Source organism: Halictus rubicundus, unplaced genomic scaffold, assembly GCF_050948215.1.
Source record: "Halictus rubicundus isolate RS-2024b unplaced genomic scaffold, iyHalRubi1_principal scaffold0099, whole genome shotgun sequence".
Lineage (NCBI taxonomy): Eukaryota > Metazoa > Arthropoda > Insecta > Hymenoptera > Halictidae > Halictus > Halictus rubicundus.
In genome coordinates, this window is record NW_027488640.1 from 419,794 (window position 1) to 442,301 (window position 22,508).

Sequence of the window (22,508 nt, forward strand, 5' to 3'; positions counted from 1 at the left end):
CTCCGAAACAACCGTGACCGGAGAGGGAGGTGTCCCACTTGGACTCCGACCGATTGGACACGTCCGGATTGGACATGTTCCTTTTGGACGCCGTGACGATTCGACTCGTGCCGTTTGGACGCCGTAGCGGTTGGATTCATGACGTTTGGACGCCGTAAATTTTATAATCATTGCTTTTCGAAGTCTACATATTGTTGAAAATAATTTTGTATAAGGTGGTATGTATGTGAACCGATGAATGTAAGGAAGAACGTGTGGTATGAGTGATCGGAGTGAGAGAGTAAGTACCGCATTGTATGTACGTCTGTGTAAGCCGGTCTGCTAAAAAGAATTGAATAAAATATATATTAAAATAATCAAATGAAAAGACAAACACAACAGGTTATGGGCCCAGGTCTCTTTCTTTGAGCCTATAGTGCTGTTGAAAATCTAGACAGGAGACTGAGGCACGGAGTGGCTCAGGATCGGCAGGAAAGTGATATAGGCAGGTGACTGGAGAATGGATGTGAGAAAGGTGCGGGTGGAGTAAATTCTGAGTATAATGGAAATTAAATATATTGGAACAATCGGTAGATACAGAGGCACGTACAATGAGTTGAGACGTCGTCACGAAAATACGTACTAAATGCGAAGCCCGCGAGTACAGAATTGAACAATACAGCGATCAGTCGATCGTATAATAAGGCGCGTGAACAACGATGATCAGTCGATCAGAAAGTTGCCAAAGGACCCCGCGCTGGGGTTGTCGCGGGTTATTTATACTGTGCGGGGCCACCGACAGCGGAAGGAATAAGGAGTGGGGTTTTTGAAAATGACAAAGGATTTGGCAGTGTCGAGCGTTAGTTAGCGTACGAGGGCAATGCCCTAACGGCCGCTGCTGCACAGGAAACAAGGACGATGGGTAACGGATTTGATATTTTGGAATATGGGAGTCGGTGGCCCACGCGACAAGTAATCCGTCAGACGTAAACATAAAGTTTACGTCTGCGTGCGTTGACCCGGTTTCGGCGCCGAGCTCGATCGGCTGTCTATTGTCGCCCGAGAACCGAGGCCGCTCGCCTGCGGATTAGCGCAAAAACTTTATGGTGGGTCTAATTGTGTCGCACGGTTTCTTGCGTTACCGGGGTTCCCGGTAACGCCTGCAATGATTTTGAACAAGTGCAAACGTAATATAAAATTTTCTTTGAAAAGTAAAAGATTAAGAACATTCACTGAAGCCACGCGGTGAACATAACCTAAAAACGAAATTAAAATTGCGTAGAAGAAACAAAGTAGGAAAGAATAGAAAAATGGCAAATACAAAAATAGATGAACTGCAACAAGTGGAGAAACTTTCCGGTCATGAAAACTTTCAAATGTGGAAGTTTCAGGTTAGTATAATCCTAAAAGCACATGGTCTGTTCAAATTGCTAACAGATGACGAAATGGATAAAACCGAAATGAAGACGCGAGAAAATAAAGACGCGAATATACAAAAAATAATAACCATGACGGTAGATAAGAAAATATTAATACATCTGATGACATGTGATTCAGATGTCCACAGATGTGGGCAAAGCTATGTCACATGTTTGAAAGAGAAACTGAACAACAAAAATGCAACCTGCTTCATGAATTCTTTACTTATTCATATGATAAGAATACAGATGCAGCTTCCAATATTAGCAGATTGATAAATTTATCAAACAGATTAAAAACTATGAATAAAGTTATAGATAATGATATGCTAATCTCAAAGATTCTGGGAATTCTGCTGGAAGGATACAAACACTTTACAAGTGCTTGGGAGTCTACAAGTGCACAGGACAGAACCCTGGAAAATCTAATCGCCAGACTAGCAGCAGAGGAAGAGAGATTGACTGGCAAAGATGAAACAATAAACCTGGTGGCATACGAAACCAGTGGAAAAAGATGTTTCAACTGTAATTTGGTCGGTCATGTTGCAAAAAATTGCAAAGGAAAACAACATGAAATGGAAAAAATAAAATGTTTCAAGTGCAACAGAACGGGTCACTATGCAAGTGCATGCAGACAAACCGCGAACAACAAAGCATGCAGCATATGCAAGAAAACAAATCATACAGAGGAGAGCTGCTACTTCAGAAATAAGAACAAAAAGGAAATTGAAAAGAAAAATGTGGGAAGCAGAGTGGCATATTTAACTGAAAAATTGAACCAAGGAAGTGAGTGGATAGTTGATTCTGGATCGACAATTCACATGACCAACAGTACAAGGGACATGTTCAACATACGAAAGACAGAATCCACCATAGGTGTGGCGAAAGCAAATGAAACAATGAAAGCAGAAGCCATTGGCAGTCTTAAATTCAAAGAATGCATATTGCAAAACGTAATGGTAGTTCCAGAATTAAACAACAATCTATTGTCAGTATGCGAAATAAACAGAAATGGTGGAGAAGTACTCTTAGGAAGAGATGGTGTAACAATCAACAGAGAAAACACCCAACCAATTAAGGGTTACAAATCTCCTGAAGGACTGTTCAAAATAAAACTGAGTATGGAAAACATACATGAGTCTAACATAACAACCAACAAGACTGACAAAATGCAAGAATGGCATAGAAGATTAGGACACATGAGCAAACAGAATATGTTAAAAATTGCTGAGGAATATCCCGAGCTTAAAATGGATAAAATTCAACTAAAAAGAACAGAAATAACATGCGAAGTGTGCATGAAAGCAAGACAAGCTAGACTTAGTTTCTCAGAGACTAGAACAAAAGCCAACAGACCACTCCAGATAATACACACAGATGTGTGTGGACCAATGGAAAAATCTACCTGGGACGGAAAAAGATATTTCGTTACCTTTTTGGACGATTTCACACATTATGTTGAGTGCAAGCTGATGAAACACAAATCCGAAGTACATGAACTGTTGGTAGAATTTGTTCAAAAGGCTGAAGCTCATTGGTGTAAACCAGTAGCAAAGTTAAGATGCGATAATGGTCGTGAGTACATAAATAAAAAAACACTTGAGTGGGCAACTAGCAAAGGCATTGAATTGGATTGCACAGTGCCCTACACACCCCAACTAAACGGGAGCGCCGAAAGAATGAACAGGACTCTGATGGAAAAAACAAGAGCCCTCCTGTTCGATTCAAAAATGGAAAAAGAAATGTGGGGTGATGCACTCTACACAGCAAACTACCTAATAAATAGAACTCCCACGTCAGGAAAAGAGAAAACGCCATATGAAAACTGGAACAAGAGGAAACCAAATTACGCAAGAATAAAAATATTTGGCTGCACAGTATATGCAAGGGAATTGGGACAACTAAGAAAGTTGGATTCCAGAAGCAAAAAGTACAACTTCGTGGGGTATGCACCAAATGCATATAGGTTATGGGATAAGGAAGTAAGGCGAATTATAACAGCAAGAGACGTAAAGTTTGCAAATGAAAAGACAGAAAAAGAAATAGCAAAGGAACAGCAAACCATAAGTCTGGATCTGGAAGAAAGCAGTGAAGAAGAAGAAGAAACACATGAAGGAAATAAAAGAACCAAGAATAGGGAAATCAAAAATGAAAATGAAATCGAAGAAAACAGTGGAGAAGAAGAAAAAGAAGAAGAAGAGGAAATTCGCGGAGATAAAATAAAAGCCAGTGAAGAAACAAACAAAGGAAAGAAGATTAGAGAAAATGAAGAAATCGAAGGAGAAACACCGAAAATGAAAGAAACACTGCCAAGAAGATCAGAAAGGGAAAGAAAGGAGACACAGAGGTATGACTGTTATGGATACCTGACATTCAAACAGGCCATGGAAGGCCCTGACAAACAACAATGGAAAGAAGCGATAGAGGAAGAAAAAGCATCGCTGAAACAGAATAAAGTATGGGAAATAGTAGACAGAAAAAAAGCCAAAGATAAAACTATTCTCACCAGCAAGTGGGTACTGAGAGTGAAAGAAAACGGGAAGTACAAGGCAAGACTAGTGGCAAGAGGATTTGAACAAAAATACATGGAAAACTACGTAGAAACGTTCAGTCCTGTAGTATCCATAAGTGCACTGAGAACAATCATTGGATTAGCAGTGAGAGATGAAAAACAGATAATGACCTTCGATGTGAAGACAGCGTTTCTATACGGAGATCTCAAAGAGGAGATATATATATGGAAGTGCCTGAAGGCTATAATAAGGACAATACAAAAATATGTAAGTTGAAGAAAGCGCTGTATGGGCTTAAACAGGCCCCCTACGCTTGGAATCAAAAATTCACCGAGTTCCTGAAACAAGATGGTCTAAAATTTGAACAAACGAAAACAGAACCTTGTGTATTTATATAAAAAATCAAAGGAATGATATTAGCACTATATGTAGATGATGGAATTATAATAGGAGAGAACAGAAATGAAATAAAAACTTGTTTGGGACAAATAGGTAAGCAATTTAGTATTACAATAGAAGAAAAATTAACCTTCTTTTTAGGTATAGAATTCGAATGGAAAGGAAAGGATGTAAACCTGTTTCAAAACCATTATATTAATAAGATACTAAATCAATACAGAATGGAAAATGCAAAAGGCTCTGACATACCAATAAAACAGAACAACTTCCAAAAGAGGAATGAAGAAGAAAATAAGAACAACTTTAAATATAGGGAATGCGTAGGTAGCTCACTGTATTTGAGTACTAGAACAAGACCTGATATAGCTTACGCCGTAAACTATGCGAGTAGGTTTGTAGATTCCAAAGTGGAAGGTATGGTAAACATTGTAAAAGGTATAATGCGATTTTTAAAGACAAACAATAACGTAGGTATAGGTTTTAAATGTAATAAGTTAGATAACACAAAAGAAATCTGGACATGCTACAGCGATTCTGATTTTGCAGGTGACATACAGACCAGGAAAAGTACCACTGGTTTGGTTGTAGTGTTTGCTGGAGGACCTGTAAGTTGGTGCAGCAAGAAACAAACTCTGGTTACCTTGTCAAGCACTGAGGCTGAGCTCGTAGCAGCAACTGAATGTACAAAAGAAATAATGTACCTGAAATCCCTGATAAGGGAACTAACTGGTAAAGAAGTGGAGGCAAAACTTTACATAGATAATCAGAGTACAATACACATAATAAAAAACGGAATATCAAATAAAAGGTGTAAGCACATAGACATTAAATACTGTTATTTGCATGAAAAATTTAAAGAAGAAGAAGTTGAAGTAGAATATTGCCCAACTGCAGATCAGCCAGCTGACATCTTAACAAAACCATTGGATAAAGTTAGATATAAGAAATGTAGAAACAAGTTATGTGTAAACAACTGTATATAGTATTATTTTGAAAGACCAAAAATTAAGGGAGTGTGTTGGAAATAATTTTTGTATAAGTTGGTATATATGTGAACCAATGAATGTAAGGAAGAACGTGTGGTATGAGTGATCGGAGTGAGAGAGTAAGTACCGCATTGTATGTACGCGTGTGTAAGCCGGTCTGCTAAAAAGAATTGAATAAAATACATATTAAAATAATCAAATGAAAAGACAAACACAACACATATGGTGATATTATATTGTGAAATATATGGTTAAATATGATTTGGAATCTGTTAAATTTGGATCTGAATTTTTATTTTTGTGGTTAGGGTTAGGGTTAGGGTTCGAAGGTGGGGACCGAAGGGATATGGGCTTAGTAGTGGTGACTCGGATCCACTACTAGGTATGCCACAGTGGTGGCGGTCATATCCCTAAAATCCTCTACGCGCCACCTCCTCGTGGTGGTCCCTGGGAACACACATAGTTGTGTGTTGCTAACGGAGCGAGGGGTATTCCGCGGGAAGTAGTCCCAATGATGTGTGAGGCGATGCCGGCGGGATCTTCGGATCCTGGCAGGGCCTCCCTTGCCGGTAAGGCTCACACGGAGGGATGAAAACCGCGGACAAATGGGTCCTGCGATAACGACCGGGGAGGTCGCCGCAGGGCCCAATACCGTAAACCGGTGGTCATGTTTTACCGGAACGGTGGTCTTGCCTTAACCGGCCGGGCCGCGAGGATGATAACCTCTATAAAAAATCCCCAACCCTAAGCTTACGTGCGCGGTGAGAGGGTACGCCCTGGTAACAGGGCGTGGCTGGTGGGGTACACCAGTCGCGAGCGCACCAACCACCACTGGATACCTGGCGCCTCCAGTGTATATGTAGCCTTACCCGGGTAGTGGGGGCTCTGCCCGGGTGGACCTCTTTTCCCGCCGCACTCGTGGGATTATTATGGAGAGCTTACATAAAAAAGATGATGTTAAGGATCACCGGTGGATCTGATGCCGCCTCCGGCACCGGTTCCCTGGGATCTCAGGCCTCGGCCTGGGAAGGGCACTCCGGTGCCCGAGCAGGAGGATGACGGGGGTTCGGTCAGGTCGATTAGATCGATCAGATCGTCCAGATCGGCCAGTTCGACCCCCTCAACCAGTGGTGCGGGAGCAAAGCGTCCGCTCACCCCGTCTCCGGGGAGAGCCTCGCCGACCCCAGCACCAGATAAGCGGGACAAGCGGGAGATAACTTTCTCCGAGCTCCCCCGCCCGGAGGTGGGAAGTCTGCTCCCTGGGGAGCTGACCGCTCTCCTCGTGGAGTTAGCCCGCGAGAATCGGGATATGGCCGAGAGGAGCCGGAACCTGAAAGGGACGTATGTCAAAGGGTTCCGTGACTACTCTGACCTAACAGAAGATGTGGCAAACGAGATCGACCGCAGGGGCTTCCCGGGGGGATGCCCTGCGGCCGGCTCTGATCCTTTGACCCTCGCGGGCCCCGGGGAGGGATTTCTGAGGGAGCGTTGCGCGGCCCTTGAGAGGGAGTTGCGGGATACCCGCGGCTTGATACTGCGGGATTCCCTCGAAGCCATCAGGGAGGAGCTGATGGCTGTAAAGCGGCTGCGTGACGCTCCCCCCCCCCCCCCCAGCCCGGTGTTCCCGGACGGCCCGGCAAGCTCCCACTCGGTGACCCGGAACTCATCCGAGCATTCTGTGGTCTGCTCCGGGGCGCGTTCCCTCCTCCCCTCTTCCCCATCGCTGAGGGGGGAGAGAGTTTCTACGACGCGCCCCAAGAGTTCCGGGTATAACCTCTCCGTGACCGGGGACGCCCAGGGGCGGAGCTTCCCAAGCACCGCCTTGTATGGGTGTTCCCATGGGTCGTCACGGAGGGTGAGCAGGAGCTCTTCCCAGGCCTTGGCCTTAGGAGCGGCTATAGCACGCTTGAGGGCCACGGCCGCCAATCTGTACTCCCTGTACAGCTCGGCGACCCTCGGCAACGTGTCCCGGATCCAAGCCGCCCCCTCATCTGCCTCGTGTTTCCTGGCCGAAGGCCAGGCGGAGCCGATAATTGCGGCCCTCAGTAGGTCCCCGTCTAGTCGTTTTAGCGCCCATCTGGGCGCTGACGGGGTGCCACGTCAGAGGGGCGTGTCCGCCGGCGGGTCCGAGACCACTGCCACGTCCATCAGGATGTAGCAGTGGTCCGACAAAGTTTCTCCATCCCAGACCCGCCAGTTGGACACACGGCGAGAGGCGGCGGCGGTTGCGAACGATACCTCCACTATCGACCAGCCGTTCCACCTCACGCACGTAGGTACGGAGCCCCGGTTTAACAACCGGAGCTCCATTCCCTCCGCCCAGTCTTCTAGGACTCCGCCTCGGGCGTTGGTCCCGGGGTTTCCCCAGGTGGAGGACCTGGCATTGAAGTCCCCCAGGACCAACACTGGACCCGCTATATGTGGGGCTATCATAAGCCCCAGCCGGTCCAGGAACCTCCCAAGTGCGGCGGAGTCCCAACTGGGTAAGTTGTAGCACCCCGCGACCAGAAGTCTTCCCCACTTCACCATAACCATCCCCTGCCCCGTTCGACCACGGAGCAGGGGGGCACTGTCGCCGAATGGCGGCGTGACCACACCGCCACGGAGCCGCCAGCGTCACCGAACCAGTGTGGGTGGTCCGGGACGCTGTACGGCTCTGAGACGACGGCCAGGCCAACCCCCCACTCCTTCAAGCACTGGACCATCAGGTCCTGTGCCCGGCGGCAGTGGTTGAGGTTGGCCTGGAGGACCAACTGGGAAGACCTGCGGGGCGCGTGGGTTAGGCGGCACCCACAGGTCTCACGTCCCCAGCGATGGCCGAGGGGGCAAGGGAGTTATTGGCTCCCTGTCCGCTCGGGTCTGCCTTCACCTCCATACCCGTTTGTTGGGAGGAGGTGGGGGGAGTGGCCTTAGCAGCCCTCTGGGACTCCCTTGGCGCGCTCTTCGGCGGGCTTTGGGGTGGCGCCACACCGCCCCCCCTTTCGCGCCCTTCTTCTCCTTTGGAGGCGGGGAGCAAGCTTTGCTCCCCGCCTTGTGGTTTGCCGGTCTGCCCACCGCCGCGCAAACAACGCAGTGGGGTGGGGCCTTGCAATCCACCACCCGGTGGGACGCATCCCCGCAGCGGTAGCAGTGGCCGCTGCGGTCCACCGCTGCAGTGCGTCGCTGCCGGACGTGGCCCAGGGCACTGCAGCGGCCGCGCCTCCAGGACCACCACCTGGACGGTGGACCACCCCACCCTCACTTTTCCGGCCTTCTCCAGGGCCAGCACCGCTACAGCCGGGCACTGCACCCATATGGTGCCGAGCGCGTTGGGTGGGATCTTCACTTCCCCCACCCTCACGGACTCGACGGTGCAGCCCCCGGCCTTTGCAACCGCCTCGGCCAACTCCCGGGGGGTCACGGACACATCCAGGCCCGTGAGGCGAAATTCCGCCTTCTTCACGGGCCTGGCGACCTTGACACCCATGTCCCCCAGGACGACGGTCATGCCGGCTGCCAAGGCATCGGCCTTGGGGCCTACATCAGCACCGGGACCTCTATAACTAGGCCCCCGGTTACCGCCCTCTTCCAGTGGAGGGCCCCAATGCCTAGGGCGTCGAGGTCGACGCCCTGGCGTGCCCTCCGGATCGCCTCCTCGTAGGTGGCCTTTACCCCCTCGGGGATGGTCAACGTGACCGCCGCCGCGCGAGGGGGGGGTCTTCACCCTGACCGTGGCCTTCCTGCCCTTCGCGGCAGAGGCCGCTGCTTTCCCTCCCTTCTGGGTGGGTGCGGACGCACCGGCCCTGGCAGCGGCCTTCGCAGCGGCTTTCTCTCGCCTACCCACCACCATCGCCCAGGTGTCCTCATCAGATGCAGCCGGAGCCGGGGTGGAGGACGGGTTCTGGGTCGCGGCATTCGCCCCCTTCTTCTTCTTTTTCGCCTTCGGGGCCCCTCCCGCCGCTGGGGCAGGGGCCGACGTTGGCGGCGCAGGCACAGGGGTGGGCCGCGGCGGCGCTAGAGGAGCTGGTGCTGGCACCGGTGCAGGCGTTGGCGGCGCTGGAGGCCCGGGAGGCGGCGGTCGGGGGCCCTATGCGTACCCGCGGCCAGGTTAACGGCCACGACCGCGCGACGCAGCTCCCTCCGCATTTCCTCCCGGAAGGAGCCGAGGCTCGCCTCCAGGAGCGTCCGCATTTGGGCCATCAACTCCGGCGCGGATTCGCCCGCCGGAGGTGCCCTGGATGCAGCGAGTGTCGCGGCGTCCCCGACAGCGTTGCCGGCAGCGTTGAGGGCGGGGGTTGCTTGGCGTGGTAGGAGCATCACGCAACCGTTTAGTCATGACGAGCTCCCATTTTAACGCCTCAAGGGTGTCGCGGGTGTCCCGCAACTCCCTCTCCAGTTCGGCGTTCCGCTCTCTTAAAATAGCTTTTTCGGCGAGGGAGGCGGGGTCGGAGCCAGCAGCAGGATGTTCCCCCTGGACGCCCCTGTGCTCCAGCTCCCGCACCGCCGCCTTAATGTCCGCGGAGGACTCGCGGAAACCCTTCACGTGGGTCCCCTTTAGGTTGCGGCTGCTGTCTGCCAGCTCCCGGATATCGTCAGACCGCTCCGCGATTGAGGCGGTCAACTCCCCGGGAAGCATGCTGCGTATCTCCGGCCGCGCGGGATCCTCCAGACGCTCGCGCTCCCGCTTGAGCTCCTTGGCAGCACTGCTGTTGGAGCCGACCGAGATATTTGAACCCCGGTTATCCTCCGGCTCCGGCACCGGAGTACCCTTCCGGGACCTGAGATCCCGGGGAACCGGTGCCGGAGGCGGCATCAGATCCACCGGGGCCGGCGGTGGCGCCAGCCCCACCAACTCCTTCTCTTCCGCTTCCGGGTGCGGTTCCCTCCCCTTAACCTCTTCATTTTTTTTTGTTAAGTTTCTCCATGTGTATCCCACGAGTATGGCGGGAATTAAGGTCGACCTGGGCATAGTCCCCACTACCCAGGCAAGGCTATATTCCACTGGAGGTCGCCAGGTATCCAGTGGTTGGTGCGCTCGTGGCTGATGCACCCACCAGCCACGCCCTGATGCCATCGACCAGGGCGTACCCTCTCACCGCGCACCTTAGCTTAGGGTTAGAGATTTTTTATAGAGGTTATCATCCTCGCGGCCCAGCCGATTAAGGCAAGACCCCCGTTCCGGTCAAACATGACCACCGGTTTACGGTATGGACGCCCAGCGGCGACCTCCCCGGTCGTTATCGCAGGACATATTGGCCCGCGGTTTTCATCCCTCCGTGTGAGCCATACCCGCATGGGAGGCCCTGCCAGGATCCGAGGATCCCGCCGGCATCGCCTCACACATCATTGGCACTACTTTCCGCGGAATGCCCCTCGCTCCGTTAGCAACACACAACTATGTGTGTTCCCAGGGTCCACCACGAGGAGGTGGAGCGAGAGGACTTTAGACCTGTGACATCCCTCAAATAGAGACAACGGCTCGACAGTGGGACAGCTGGTCCCACTGTAGAGGCCACAGATCCTCGGACCCCACCCTAACCCTTTTTTTTTTTTTTTTTTTATCGTGAGGAAATGTTTTATACATACCCCGACTTCCTGGGGGAAGCCGGGGTTATGTGGGATTCTCTCCGGGGGCGGAGCCCCCGGAGACTACCCACTAAAACCTCACGCCCACCTAAGCTGCATGGGAGGTGCCTGGATCACGCGAGTACTCAACAGGACACCTCCCAGCTAATACATGCCACCCCGGGGGAGGGGGTTAGCCTCCCCCACTGCCTACTCTATAAGACACCGGGCGGAGGGACCCGCCCGGTGTCCCCATCCCTGGAGCCTTCGGATTGGGCTTCCCGAGCCCCAGCTCGGTCCACCCACAGCTCCCGGAGTCCTCGTGCCCCGCTCGGGGCCAGTGTCCCGAAGGAACCAGCCCCGGCCAGAGCAAGAGGACGCCGCCACCGGAAGGAAGGGCCGTCGGAGGCGCGATCCGGCACGCCCCGACCCTTCCTCACCCAAATCCCCCCACGAATCCCCCTCCCCTAACGGGAGGGACGGACCGACACCCCCCCAAACCGGGAAATTAACCCGGGGGGTGTCGGCCTATCACGGGGGGAGCTATGCTCCCCCCCGGGGGCCCGGGTCAGCTCACACCCCGGGCCCCCGAGTTCACCGCCCCCAGTTGTGGGGGCATAACAGGGCGCGGGGAGACTCCCCGCGCCAGCCCCACTCCGCCCCCCACAACCGGGGGCACACGTTGACGCGGGGGAGACCCCCGCGCCCTCCCTACCCTCTCCGCCCCCATCCGGGGGGGCAACCCCACCCTAACCCTAACCCTAACCCTAACCCTAACCCTAACCCTTTTTTTAAAGAAAGAATTTGCCTTATTTTATTCGTTCTAACCCAATTTCACAGATTTTCATCCACACAAAAAATTTTTATCTCGGTCTCGAATTTCTTATCCGCTATTTACACTAATTTTTATTAATCGCCTTAACCTATCGCTCGCTGTATGTACAAACTTATCCCTAATTCGTCGTATTTCTACGCACTTAATCGCTATCCCTGATCTTCTACGCTTACCCCCCGGTTTCTCATCGTTGTTTCGCTGTATTTTAAAATTAAAAACTAATAAACCTTTTTTTCTTCCTATCCTATTAAACTCCTAATTCTCGCTCTTAATTATTCCTAGCTAATTATCCCTGCAATTTGTCTAATAACTCTAGAAATCTGCAAAATAGTCCTTTTTTTGGGTTCCGGCCAAGAGGGAAGTGGGGGTTTTTCAATTATTACCACTCACATTTTCCTGCGGGATTGGATGGCCCCAGTGCTACCCGAAAATCGGCCTGTACCGAGTTTTTCTCTCAGACCACCCGTTCACCTAGTAGGAGCCTTTTTCTCGCGTTCTGGAGGGGGTGGAGGAGTGATTTTTTTCACGAGGGGACCACTGCTACATTTTCACACAGAATTTTATTTTTGTGGAGTTACTTTTTGGACACCCGTTAGATGGTCCAACTCAAATTGCTCCGATTTGGTCGGGCGGGGGCTCGTTGGATATCCCTTGACGAACCCTCCGAATTACTCTAATTAGTTTCCCCACAAATCTCAAAAACGGACCTCCAATCGCCGTTTTCTCGACAAGGAGTGGGGATTTTCTAAAATTATTTTCAGGGGAGAGAAGGTTTCTCCCAATTCCCCCCTAATTACTCCTCACCCTCGATAATACTTTGTGGATTGGATTTTTGCCGAGGATGGGTATCACGGGGCGGAATAACGAACTGCAAAACTTCCCAAAAAATATCTTTACTTGTCGAAGTGCTCGAAACGAAGGTTGCTCGGAATCTGTCGAGTCTTAGGTTCTCCTTAATTTTCCTAGATGCTATGGAGGGGTGAATCCTAGCTTGCCCCGACTGCCTGCCGGGGTGCTGGAAAAACCCAAGGGTTGTAAACTTCGGGGCCCCCGGACACTGCTCGCCACATGGCTCGGACCCATCCACATTTGGGTTGCAGATGCCCGGGAGTCCCGCTCCATGAATTGGGCCCGCCGAAGGTCTCCGGTTTACGATCCCGGCGCAATAAAATGTACCCTCGTAGGAAATGCCCACAGCTCGGCCATTCCTGACACTCTAGACCGTCCTCGGTCGACATGTGCACAGACTTGCTTCTTCCCTTTCTTTTCCCTTATATATATATGTAGGGTCCGCGCGATCGTGAATTCGAAAGGCAACGGTCGTCTCGCGGAAAGTAACGAGTAAACATCGCGATGTGTCACGAAGGACAGAGCGCCGTATTGTGGCAAAGGAAGCGCGAAGAGTATGCGTGAGAGAGGGAAAGAGAGAGAGAGTGAGAGAGAAAGAGTACGCGTGGCCGATACGGCAGCCGCGAACGTAAGACAGTGACGAAAGGACGATTGTAGAGAGACGAACTAGAGACGTGTAGAGACGACGAAAAAGGGCGTTCGAAACGCCTATCGAGTGCGCGAAGATAATCGTGGGAATGACCTCAGACGGAGGCGAACCCCGTAAATCCGAGCGCGGACGCAATTGCTGTAACCCCTGTACTTCTCTTTTTTTTCTTGTTTTGTACATTATCACATTAAAGTTTTCGTTTCCTCGTGCTTATAAGTGACCAGTACTTCCTAACACCTCTGATCCCACATAATTTTGGGGGCTCGTCCGGGATTAGAGCATCGAGTGGCAGAGATCGAAGTATTGGTGCGCTGGTGCGAACGAAAACCCGTTAAATACCGCGAAGTGAAAATGGCCACCGCAGACGCGAGCACGCTCACAGTCTCAGAGCTGAGGGACATTCTCAAAGATTGCGGGTTACCGACGGCGGGTGTAAAATCCGAATTGATAGCCCGACTGGCAGCGTACGATCCGACGGGTGGACTGACGAAGGTAACGCACGCAAGCGACGATTTGGACCGGTTGGAGGACAACGAAAAACACACAGACGGAACGAGGGACGAAATGGAACGAAATCGGCGCGAGCTGGACCTGTGCAGGCGAGAAAAGGCTATTTTAGAAAGGGAAATGGAGTTAGCGAGACGCGAAATCGCGCTCCTACGAGGGGGGCAACCCCGGGACGCGCCCGAGCGCGCGAGCTCGCCGACGGCAGTGAATACGCGCGGACGGATGAGCGTAAAATCGGTCGCCGAACTGCTCGGCTATTTCGACGGCAAATCCGAAGATTACCCTACGTGGGAGAAGCAGGTAAAGATTCTGCAAACGTCTTACCGATTAGGCGACGATGAGACGAAAGTCCTAATTGGAATGCGGCTGCGCGGGAAAGCGCAAGAATGGATGCACTCGCGACCCGACTTCCTCGAACTACGTGCTCACGAATTGTTGTTCGAATTCGAACAGATGTTTTATCGCCGGCCGAGTAAAGTCCTAGTACGCAAGCAGTTCCAAGAGCGAGTGTGGAGAAGGGAGGAACTCTTCGAGGACTACCTCCACTACAAATTAATAAAGGCCAACCGCATACCGATAGACGACCAGATCGAATTGGTAGATCACGTCATCGAAGGCATACCCGATCCGGCGTTGAAGATTCAGGCGAGGATGCATTGTTTCCGCACTCCAGAAGCTCTGTTGCGGGCCTTCGAAAAATTGACGCTTTCGGCGGCATCTTGCGCGGGAGGCTCACGGACTAGACTGCAGAGGGACGCGGGAACGGCGAGCAGCGGTGAAAATCGACGGGCCGACGGATGGGCGCCGAGAAAAGAGACGAGGAAGTGCTACAACTGTAACGAGCCGAATCATCTCAGCGCGAATTGTCCGGCGAAAGCTCGGGGCCTGAAGTGTTTCCGGTGCGGGCAGCACGGACATATTGCGCCGGCGTGCCCGAGACGCAGCACCGAAGCCGAGAAAAACGTAAACGTTGTGGTACAGTCGCCCACGACGAAGTCCTGCAAAATGGTAAGAGTAAACAATCGCGCGATAACGGCAATCGTAGACACCGCGAGCGATCTGACTTTGATGCGAGCGTTATGTTATGTAAGAATCGGCGCGCCTTGCCTGCGGGGTAGCGAGACAATGTTCGCGGGTATCGGGTCTAACGGTAACGAGACGCTCGGGAAATTCACAACGGACGTTGTCATTGACGGAAACACGTACGCGATTCGGATTTTCGTAGTTTCGGACGTGTTACTGAGACACGATTTGCTTTTGGGAGCCGACTTTCTGAATACGGTCAAACTGACGAAAAGCGGGAGCGAGATATTAATCTCGAAATTACAAACAGAGGTTCCCGCCAGCCACGACGCCGTTAGTAGCGTACCCGAAATATTTCATATCGAAGTCGAGCGCCCCGCCATAGATGTCGCGCATATCAAAGACGCCGCAATACGAGAAAAACTTCGGCAGAAAATCGCGACGTATGTACCAAACAAAATCCGCGAGGTAGACGTGAGAATGGACATTGTTCTAAGAGACGACGAACCTGTGTACCAGAGAGCGAGACGCCTGGCCCCGCCGGAAAAGGATGCTGTAAATGAGCAAATACGTGAATGGCTGAGGGACGGTATAGTGCAGCCGTCGCTCTCTGATTACGCAAGTCCAGTCGTACTTGTCAAAAGGAAGGACGGTTCCGCGCGCCTGTGCATCGACTATCGGAAGCTAAATGCGAAAATTGTAAAAGATCGTTATCCCCTCCCACTCGTGGAGGACCAACTCGATGCGTTGCAGGGTGCGAAAGTGTTCAGTACCCTTGATCTGAAAAACGGATTTTTCCACGCACCGGTCGGTAAGGCTAGCCGGAAGTTTACGTCGTTCGTTGTGCCAGACGGGCAGTACGAGTTTTTACGCGTACCCTTCGGGTTGTGCAACTCACCGGCGGTGTTCGCGAAATTTATTAACGCTGTATTCGGAGATCTTTTGAGACGAAGAGTCATATTGGCGTACATGGACGACCTTATCGTGCCGTCGAAGGACGTCGAGAGCGGGATGCGAAGTCTCGAGTCGGTTCTGTCGGTAGCGCGGGATTTCGGTTTAGAAATCAATTGGGGAAAATGCTCGTAGTTGCAAACGAAAGTCGAGTTCCTCGGACATATAATCGAGAATGGCACCGTCTGACCGTCCGAACAGAAAACATTGGCCGTGGCAAAATTCCCAACGCCCAAAACAGCCAAGCAGATTCGGAGTTTCTTGGGACTATCGGGATATTTCCGAAAGTTTATCGAGGGTTACTCGTTGATCGCAAGACCACTAACCGATCTATTGCGGGCGGATAAGAAATTCGAGCTCGGGCGTAGGGAGATGGACGCGTTCGACACTTTGAAAGCTAAACTAGTCGAAAAACCGGTGCTGCGGCTGTATAAAGTAAATGCAGAAACTGAGTTGCATACCGACGCATCGAGATATGGGTTCGGCGTGTTGCGATGACGACGGTGAGTTCCGCCCGGTGTATTTCGCGAGTGGAAAGACCACGCCGGCCGAGACGAATTATGCTAGCTACGAGCTAGAAGTTTTAGCGATAGTAAGATCGCTGCGAAAGTTTCGCATCTATCTATTGGGCATTAGATTTAAGATTGTCACGGATTGTAAGGCGTTTTCCCTCACAATGAGCAAGCGGGATTTCTGCGTGCGCGTTGCTCGGTGGGCTCTTCTGCTGGAAGAGTACGACTACTTCGTCGAACACCGTCCAGACAATAAGATTGTAACGGGTATATAGAAGGCCCGCGACTTCCCCGCCTAACACCGCGCCTTCCACCGCCCCACTCCCAGCGAGCGCGCCGAGACCGCGGCCGACCACAGCCTCTCGTCGCGGCCGCGAGGTGGCCGCCGCGACGAGCCGGCTGCTCGCGAGTGGAAGTGAGCGGTGGGAAGGATAAGTAGGCCGCGAGAAGCAGCAATCGGGGCAGTTGAGGCCAGGCATGCGAGACCGAGAGCGACCGCCGAGTAAGCCCTCCGCTGTACCTCCAACCCGACCGCACCCCGTTCCCACCGAAACCACCGTTTCCGCCAGACACCCTCGTTCCCGCATCCGAGCCTGCACCGTGCAAACGGGCAGGAATCCCTCCCCCGAGGGGCGCAAGCCTACGGGAAAATCGTCCGAGCCGGCACCGTGCAAACGGGCCGGAATCCCTCCCCCGAGGGGCGCAAGCCTACGGGAAATTCATCCTAGCCGGCACCGTGCAAACGGGCCGGAATCCCTCCCCCGAGGGGCGCAAGCCTACGGGAAACTCGTCCGAGCCGGCACCGTGCAAACGGGCCGGAATCCCTCCCCCGAGGGGCGCAAGCCTGCGGGACCGTCCTGCGAACCCCTGACCGACTCCCCGACGTCGAGGCGATACCGCGCCGCCGCGCTACCGATCCGCCGCGATACCGCCGCGATACCGCCGCAATCACGCCACCTGTGGGCACCCACTGTAAATAGAGAGAATACGGATAATAAACACGAGTATTCTACCAGAAAACGACTACCAGTTATTCCTCCTCGAGGCGCTACCGACCCCTGGCAGCCGGCTGAGTCGGCACTCCCTCCACCCCGACGGATACCCGTCACAAGATGACCCACGTGGACTCGTTGAGTAGGAACCCTCTGCCGACGTGCTATGTGATATCTGCCGGCCAAGACGACATGACGGCGAGAATTCGAAAAGCGCAGCGGGACGATGACGAGACGCGACGGATTCTCCAATTGGCCGAGCAGAGTCAGATAGACGGATATTTGACCAGAGGAGGACTGCTGTTTCGAACGGTCGAGGGCGAGGGGGACATCAGACTAGTGGTTCCGAAAAGTCTACAGACGCAGCTCATCCGACGTATCCACGAAAACGGACATTTCTCCGCAGCGAAAGTAGAGATTCTACTGAAGAGAGACTACTGGTTCCCCGGCCTCCGCCCTAAAATTGAGAAGACGATCCGGAACTGTATCCAATGCATACTGGCCGAGAGGAAAATGGGAAAACACGAAGGTTTCCTCAATCCGATTCCGAAGGGAGAGGAGCCGCTCGACACGTACCACATCGACCATTTGGGACCGTTAACATCGACGAAGAAGAGCTATCGACACGTACTAGTCATTGTAGATGCCTTTACCAAGTTCGTATGGCTGTACACCACCAAGACAACCAGCACAAGCGAGGTACTGAGGCATTTGGAGAAACAGGCCGTCACATTCGGGAACCCCCGACGCATTGTTTCCGATAAGGGCACCGCGTTCACCTCCAGGGAGTTCCAAGAGTATTGTAAGCGGGAGAGAATTCAGCACTCGCTCATAGCGACGGGAGTACCAAGGGGCAACGGCCAAGCGGAGAGGGTCAATCGGACGCTCATTCCGTTGCTGACCAAATTAGCAGCACCAAGTCCCGACGAATGGTACCGACACCTTGGCGCGGTACAAATGTTCTTGAATGCTACGCCCCATCGCAGCATTAACACCACGCCCTTCAACTTATTTTTCGGAACTCGAATGCGGCATAAGGACGATCCGCAGGTCCGAGAGATGTTGGAGCAAGAGTGGGCCGCTATGTTCGGAGAACACTGCGAAGAAATCCGGACGAAAGCAAGAGAGAGTATCGCGAAGGTCCAAGAAGAGAACAGAAGGACCTTCGATAAAAAACGGAAGAAGGCGACCATGTACGAGGAGGGCGATCTGGTAGCCATCAGACGGACGCAACTTGGTCCCGGCCTGAAACTAGCCGTGAAGTATTTGGGCCCCTATCGCGTCACCAAAGTCCTCAGAAATGACCGATACATGGTCGAGAAGGTCGGAAACCACGAAGGCCCCCATCAGACCTCCACCGTGGTAGATTCTATGAAATCCTGGGCCGGAGCGGACGATGACGATATCGACGGCGACGGCGACGGCGACGTCGAACAAGATCCGTACGAAAAGAACAACCGGTGCAGTCTCTGAGGGCAGAGCCTGAGGTCGGATGGCCGAGTGTAGGGTCCGCGCGATCGTGAATTCGAAAGGCAACGGTCGTCTCGCGGAAAGTAACGAGTAAAAATCGCGATGTGTCACGAAGGACAGAGCGCCGTGTTGTGGCAAAGGAAGCGCGAAGAGTATGCGTGAGAGAGGGAAAGAGAGAGAGAGTGAGAGAGAAAGAGTACGCGTGGCCGATACGGCAGCCGCGAACGTAAGACAGTGACGAAAGGACGATTGTAGAGAGACGAACTAGTGACGTGTAGAGACGACGAAAATGGGCGTTCGAAACGTCTATCGAGTGCGCGAAAATAATCGTGGGAGTGACCTCAGACGGAGGCGAACCCCGTAAATCCGAGCGCGGACGCAATTGCTGTAACCCCTGTACTTCTCTTTTTTTTTCTTGTTTTGTACATTATCACATTAAAGTTTTCGTTTCCTCGTGCTTATAAGTGACCAGTACTTCCTAACACCTCTGATCCCATATATATATATGTAGGAATAAAGCCGGCTGACTGGTCACGCAGATATTTATTGGCAATATATTTCACAATCACGACTTAAATTCTAAAACTTTACCGATTCGACTATTATTTTTTCGACACAAAAGAAACCCGACTATACGATTTTCACCATCTATTTTCAATCGTTAACTAACTCCGATGCCCGTCTGTCCCGTTTTTATATAGCGTTCGTCTTATTTATTTTATTTGTTTACTTCCCGGGGCAACGGCTGCTTGTCCTAGCGTTTTTCGAGCGAACGTCAAAACATCGCATCCCTTGCGCTGTTTTTCCGTTCGCTCAGGTGATTCGCGCCGCGAAGGTTGCGGGGCAACGCCTGATACCTTTAAACATTTGGCGGCTCTCGCGTCCCCGCCGCTCACCCTTCATTCATCCACACACACACATCCATTCATTCATCTCACACTCGGCCATCCTGCACTGATACCCGCCCCGGGTATCGTATTACGTGCTGAACATACTGGCCCACTTTCTCATTCATTCGTCACTTGACTCGCGTCCGCCCGCGTCGCTATCTTCGCTGCTGCTATCCTCCTCGTGGGTCCACGGTTTCATCTGATCCGCCGCGGTGGATGTCTTGTGTGGCCCCTCATGGCTCCCAACCTTTTCCACAACGTACCGGTCATGTCGTAGCGCCCTCACGATGCGGTATGGCCCCAGAAATTTTGCTGCTAATTTTATTCCCGGGCCCTGTTGCGTTCTTTTTATGGCCACTAGACTGTCCTTCTGGTATTTCGTTGATTCCTTACGCCTTTTGTTGAAACCCTTTTTGTTCTCCTCCTGGATTTTCGCAATTGCCTCTTTCGCTTTCGCTCTCGTTTCGCTTCGGTTTTCTTCGAAACTGGCCGCCCATTCTTCTTCCAACATCTCCCGTACCTGTGGGTCCTCCTTTGCACGCATCCGTGTTCCGAAAAACAATTGGAATGGCGATGTGTTGATGCTCCGGTGCGGCGTCGCGTTGAAATATTTTTGCGCTGCTTCCAAATTTCGATACCATTCTCTGGGATTCGACGATGACAGCTTGGTGAGAAGCGGTATGAGTGTTCGATTTACTCGCTCGACTTGTCCATTTCCCCGCGGCACTCCCGTCGTGATGAGCGAGTGTTGCACTCCTTCTCTCGTGCAGTATTCTCGGAATTCGGCCGAGGTAAATGCTGTTCCCCTGTCTGAGACGATGCGTCGGGGGTTCCCAAACGTGACCGCTTGTTTTTCGAGCCGCCGTAGTACCTCGCCAGTGCTCGTTGATTTCGTCGCGTAGAGCCAAACGAACTTAGTGAACGCATCGACTACGACTAGAATATGCCGATAACTTTTCTTCGTCGACGGCAACGGCCCTAAATGATCAATATGATACGTATCTAATGGTACTTCGCCCTTATAGATCGGGTTGAGAAAACCTGCTTCCCTAATTTTCGTTCCGCAAGTATGCATTCGATACAGTTCGCAATAATCTTCTCTGTCTTTAATCTAATACCCGGAAACCAATACTCCCTTTTTAATAATTTTTCTGTTTTCGCCGCTGCGAAATGCCCATTCCCGTGCGCTTGTCGTATCACCTGTGCCCGCAACCCTTTCGGCACGACTAGCCGGGCTTCTCCGTCGACAACCTTAAAAAGCAACCCGCCCCTAACTACGTAGCCGTCTATCTTTCCTTCCTCGGTCCCTTCGTATACCCGGCGCGTTTCGTCGTCTTTCTGTTGCGCTCGCCTAATCTTAAATACAATTCCGCTATCCTCGCAAATCGCTAAACATACCGGCAGCGGATTTCTGCTTAACGCGTCTACATGCGACATTGCTCTGCCCGGTCGGTGTTCAATCGCGTAATTGAACTCCTCCAGCAGTAGGGCCCATCTTGCTATGCGCACGCATAAGTCTCGCTTTCTCATCGTCAGCGCGAAAGATTTGCAGTCTGTGACTATCTTAAATTCGATGCCTACAAGATACGTTCTAAATTTTTTTAGACCCTTTACAACTGCGAGCACCTCTAGCTCGTAGCTGGAATACTTTTCCTCCGCCGGTGTTGTCTTCCCGCTCGCGAAATATACCGGATGCATTTCACCATCGTCGTCGCAGAGTTGCATTAATATCGCCCCGAAACCGTACATTGATGCGTCCGTATGTAGTCCGGTCCGTGCTTCTGTTCTATACAATTTTAGCACCGGCGACTCGCATAATTTTAATTTAAGTTCCTCGAACGCCGCTGTCTCCTTGGTCCCGAACTCAAATTTGACTCCGTCCCGTAATAAATTGCTCAATGGCCTTGCGATGAACGCGTACCCTTTTATAAATTTCCGGAAATACCCGGTTAACCCCAGAAAACTTTGAACCTGTTTGGTCGTCGTTGGTTTCGGGAATTTAGCGACAGCGTGCGATTTTCGCTCGGACGGTCGAATCTCGCCATTCTCGACTATGTGCCCTAAAAATTCTACTCTGCTTTTTAATAACGCGGACTTCTTCCAATTTATGTCGAGGCCCGCCTCTCTCGCCGTTGCAAGTACCTGCGCTAGTTTTTGCGAACCGGACTCGAGGTCGACTGCTGGTACGATTAAGTCGTCCACATACGATAATACTATTCTTTCGCTGATTAGTTTTCTAAATACGGCATCGATAAACCTCGCGAAAACGGCAGGTGAATTGCAAAGACCGAAAGGTACACGTTGTTTCGGCATGCACGAGACTTCGAGCTGCCTGAGGCCGGGACCGCTCAGAATTGAACGCTGAGGAAGGTGGTGTAGACAGGAGGCGATAAACGGGAACTCCGATTGTTGTTTCAACACACTTTATTTGGCACACGAGGCCAAACCGTCGAAAATGTATAAAGAGCTGGACATTATGCTATGAACGCGATATAAAATAAGCGACGACGCCGCGAGAAAACACTATGAGTTTCGAGTATGTGACGAAGTCACGAGATAGACAACTAATAATTTGATATTAAGTGAAGAGAGAAAGCAAGCGAGCGCTGCGAAGTTAGAACGACGTCTGCTCGTGCGTTCGCGCACGGTAACGCACGAGACGTCGGGAGAACCGTTGATCGTAGGGTTTTCCATAGGTGAATTCGGTTCACCTTTGATCGTGAGGTGAAATTCAAACAAAGGTGTTTGTCGCCGGTGACACGGCTGTTTACGCGACCGAGACAACGGCTGCTCGGTTTCGCGCTCACAACACGAAAACAAGTACGAACCGGCCACCAACGGTCGAAACCCCCTTCGTTTGAATCTCACAATTTTAGGCTAATCCTGAACATACCGCCCGCCTTGAAACGATAGTTTCGAAACGCACGCACACTGCTCTGTGGACGGAAGATGCCGAATCGGAAGACGCGAGAATCTCGAGCCGCCCGCCAT

The 22,508-nt window shown here is 51.8% G+C and overlaps 1 protein-coding gene across 1 annotated transcript; it reads left to right on the forward strand.

Annotated features, from left to right (window-relative positions):
- The first annotated feature begins 13,523 nt into the window (after positions 1-13,523).
- Positions 13,524-16,151, forward strand: LOC143363699 (uncharacterized). Its single transcript, XM_076804246.1, has 2 exons — positions 13,524-15,740; positions 15,855-16,151. Exons 1-2 carry the CDS (start codon positions 13,524-13,526, stop codon positions 16,149-16,151), a joined length of 2,514 nt encoding a protein of 837 aa, XP_076660361.1.
- The last annotated feature ends 6,357 nt before the right edge of the window (positions 16,152-22,508 follow it).

Excerpts from the sequence above, each read along its gene's own strand:
- LOC143363699 (XM_076804246.1), top strand. The coding sequence starts at position 13,524 with ATGGCCACCGCAGACGCGAGCACGCTCACAGTCTCAGAGCTGAGGGAC. Across the intron at positions 15,741-15,854 it reads GTCTCGAGTCGGTTCTGTCG|AAAACATTGGCCGTGGCAAA; the intron begins GTAGCGCGGGAT and ends CCGTCCGAACAG.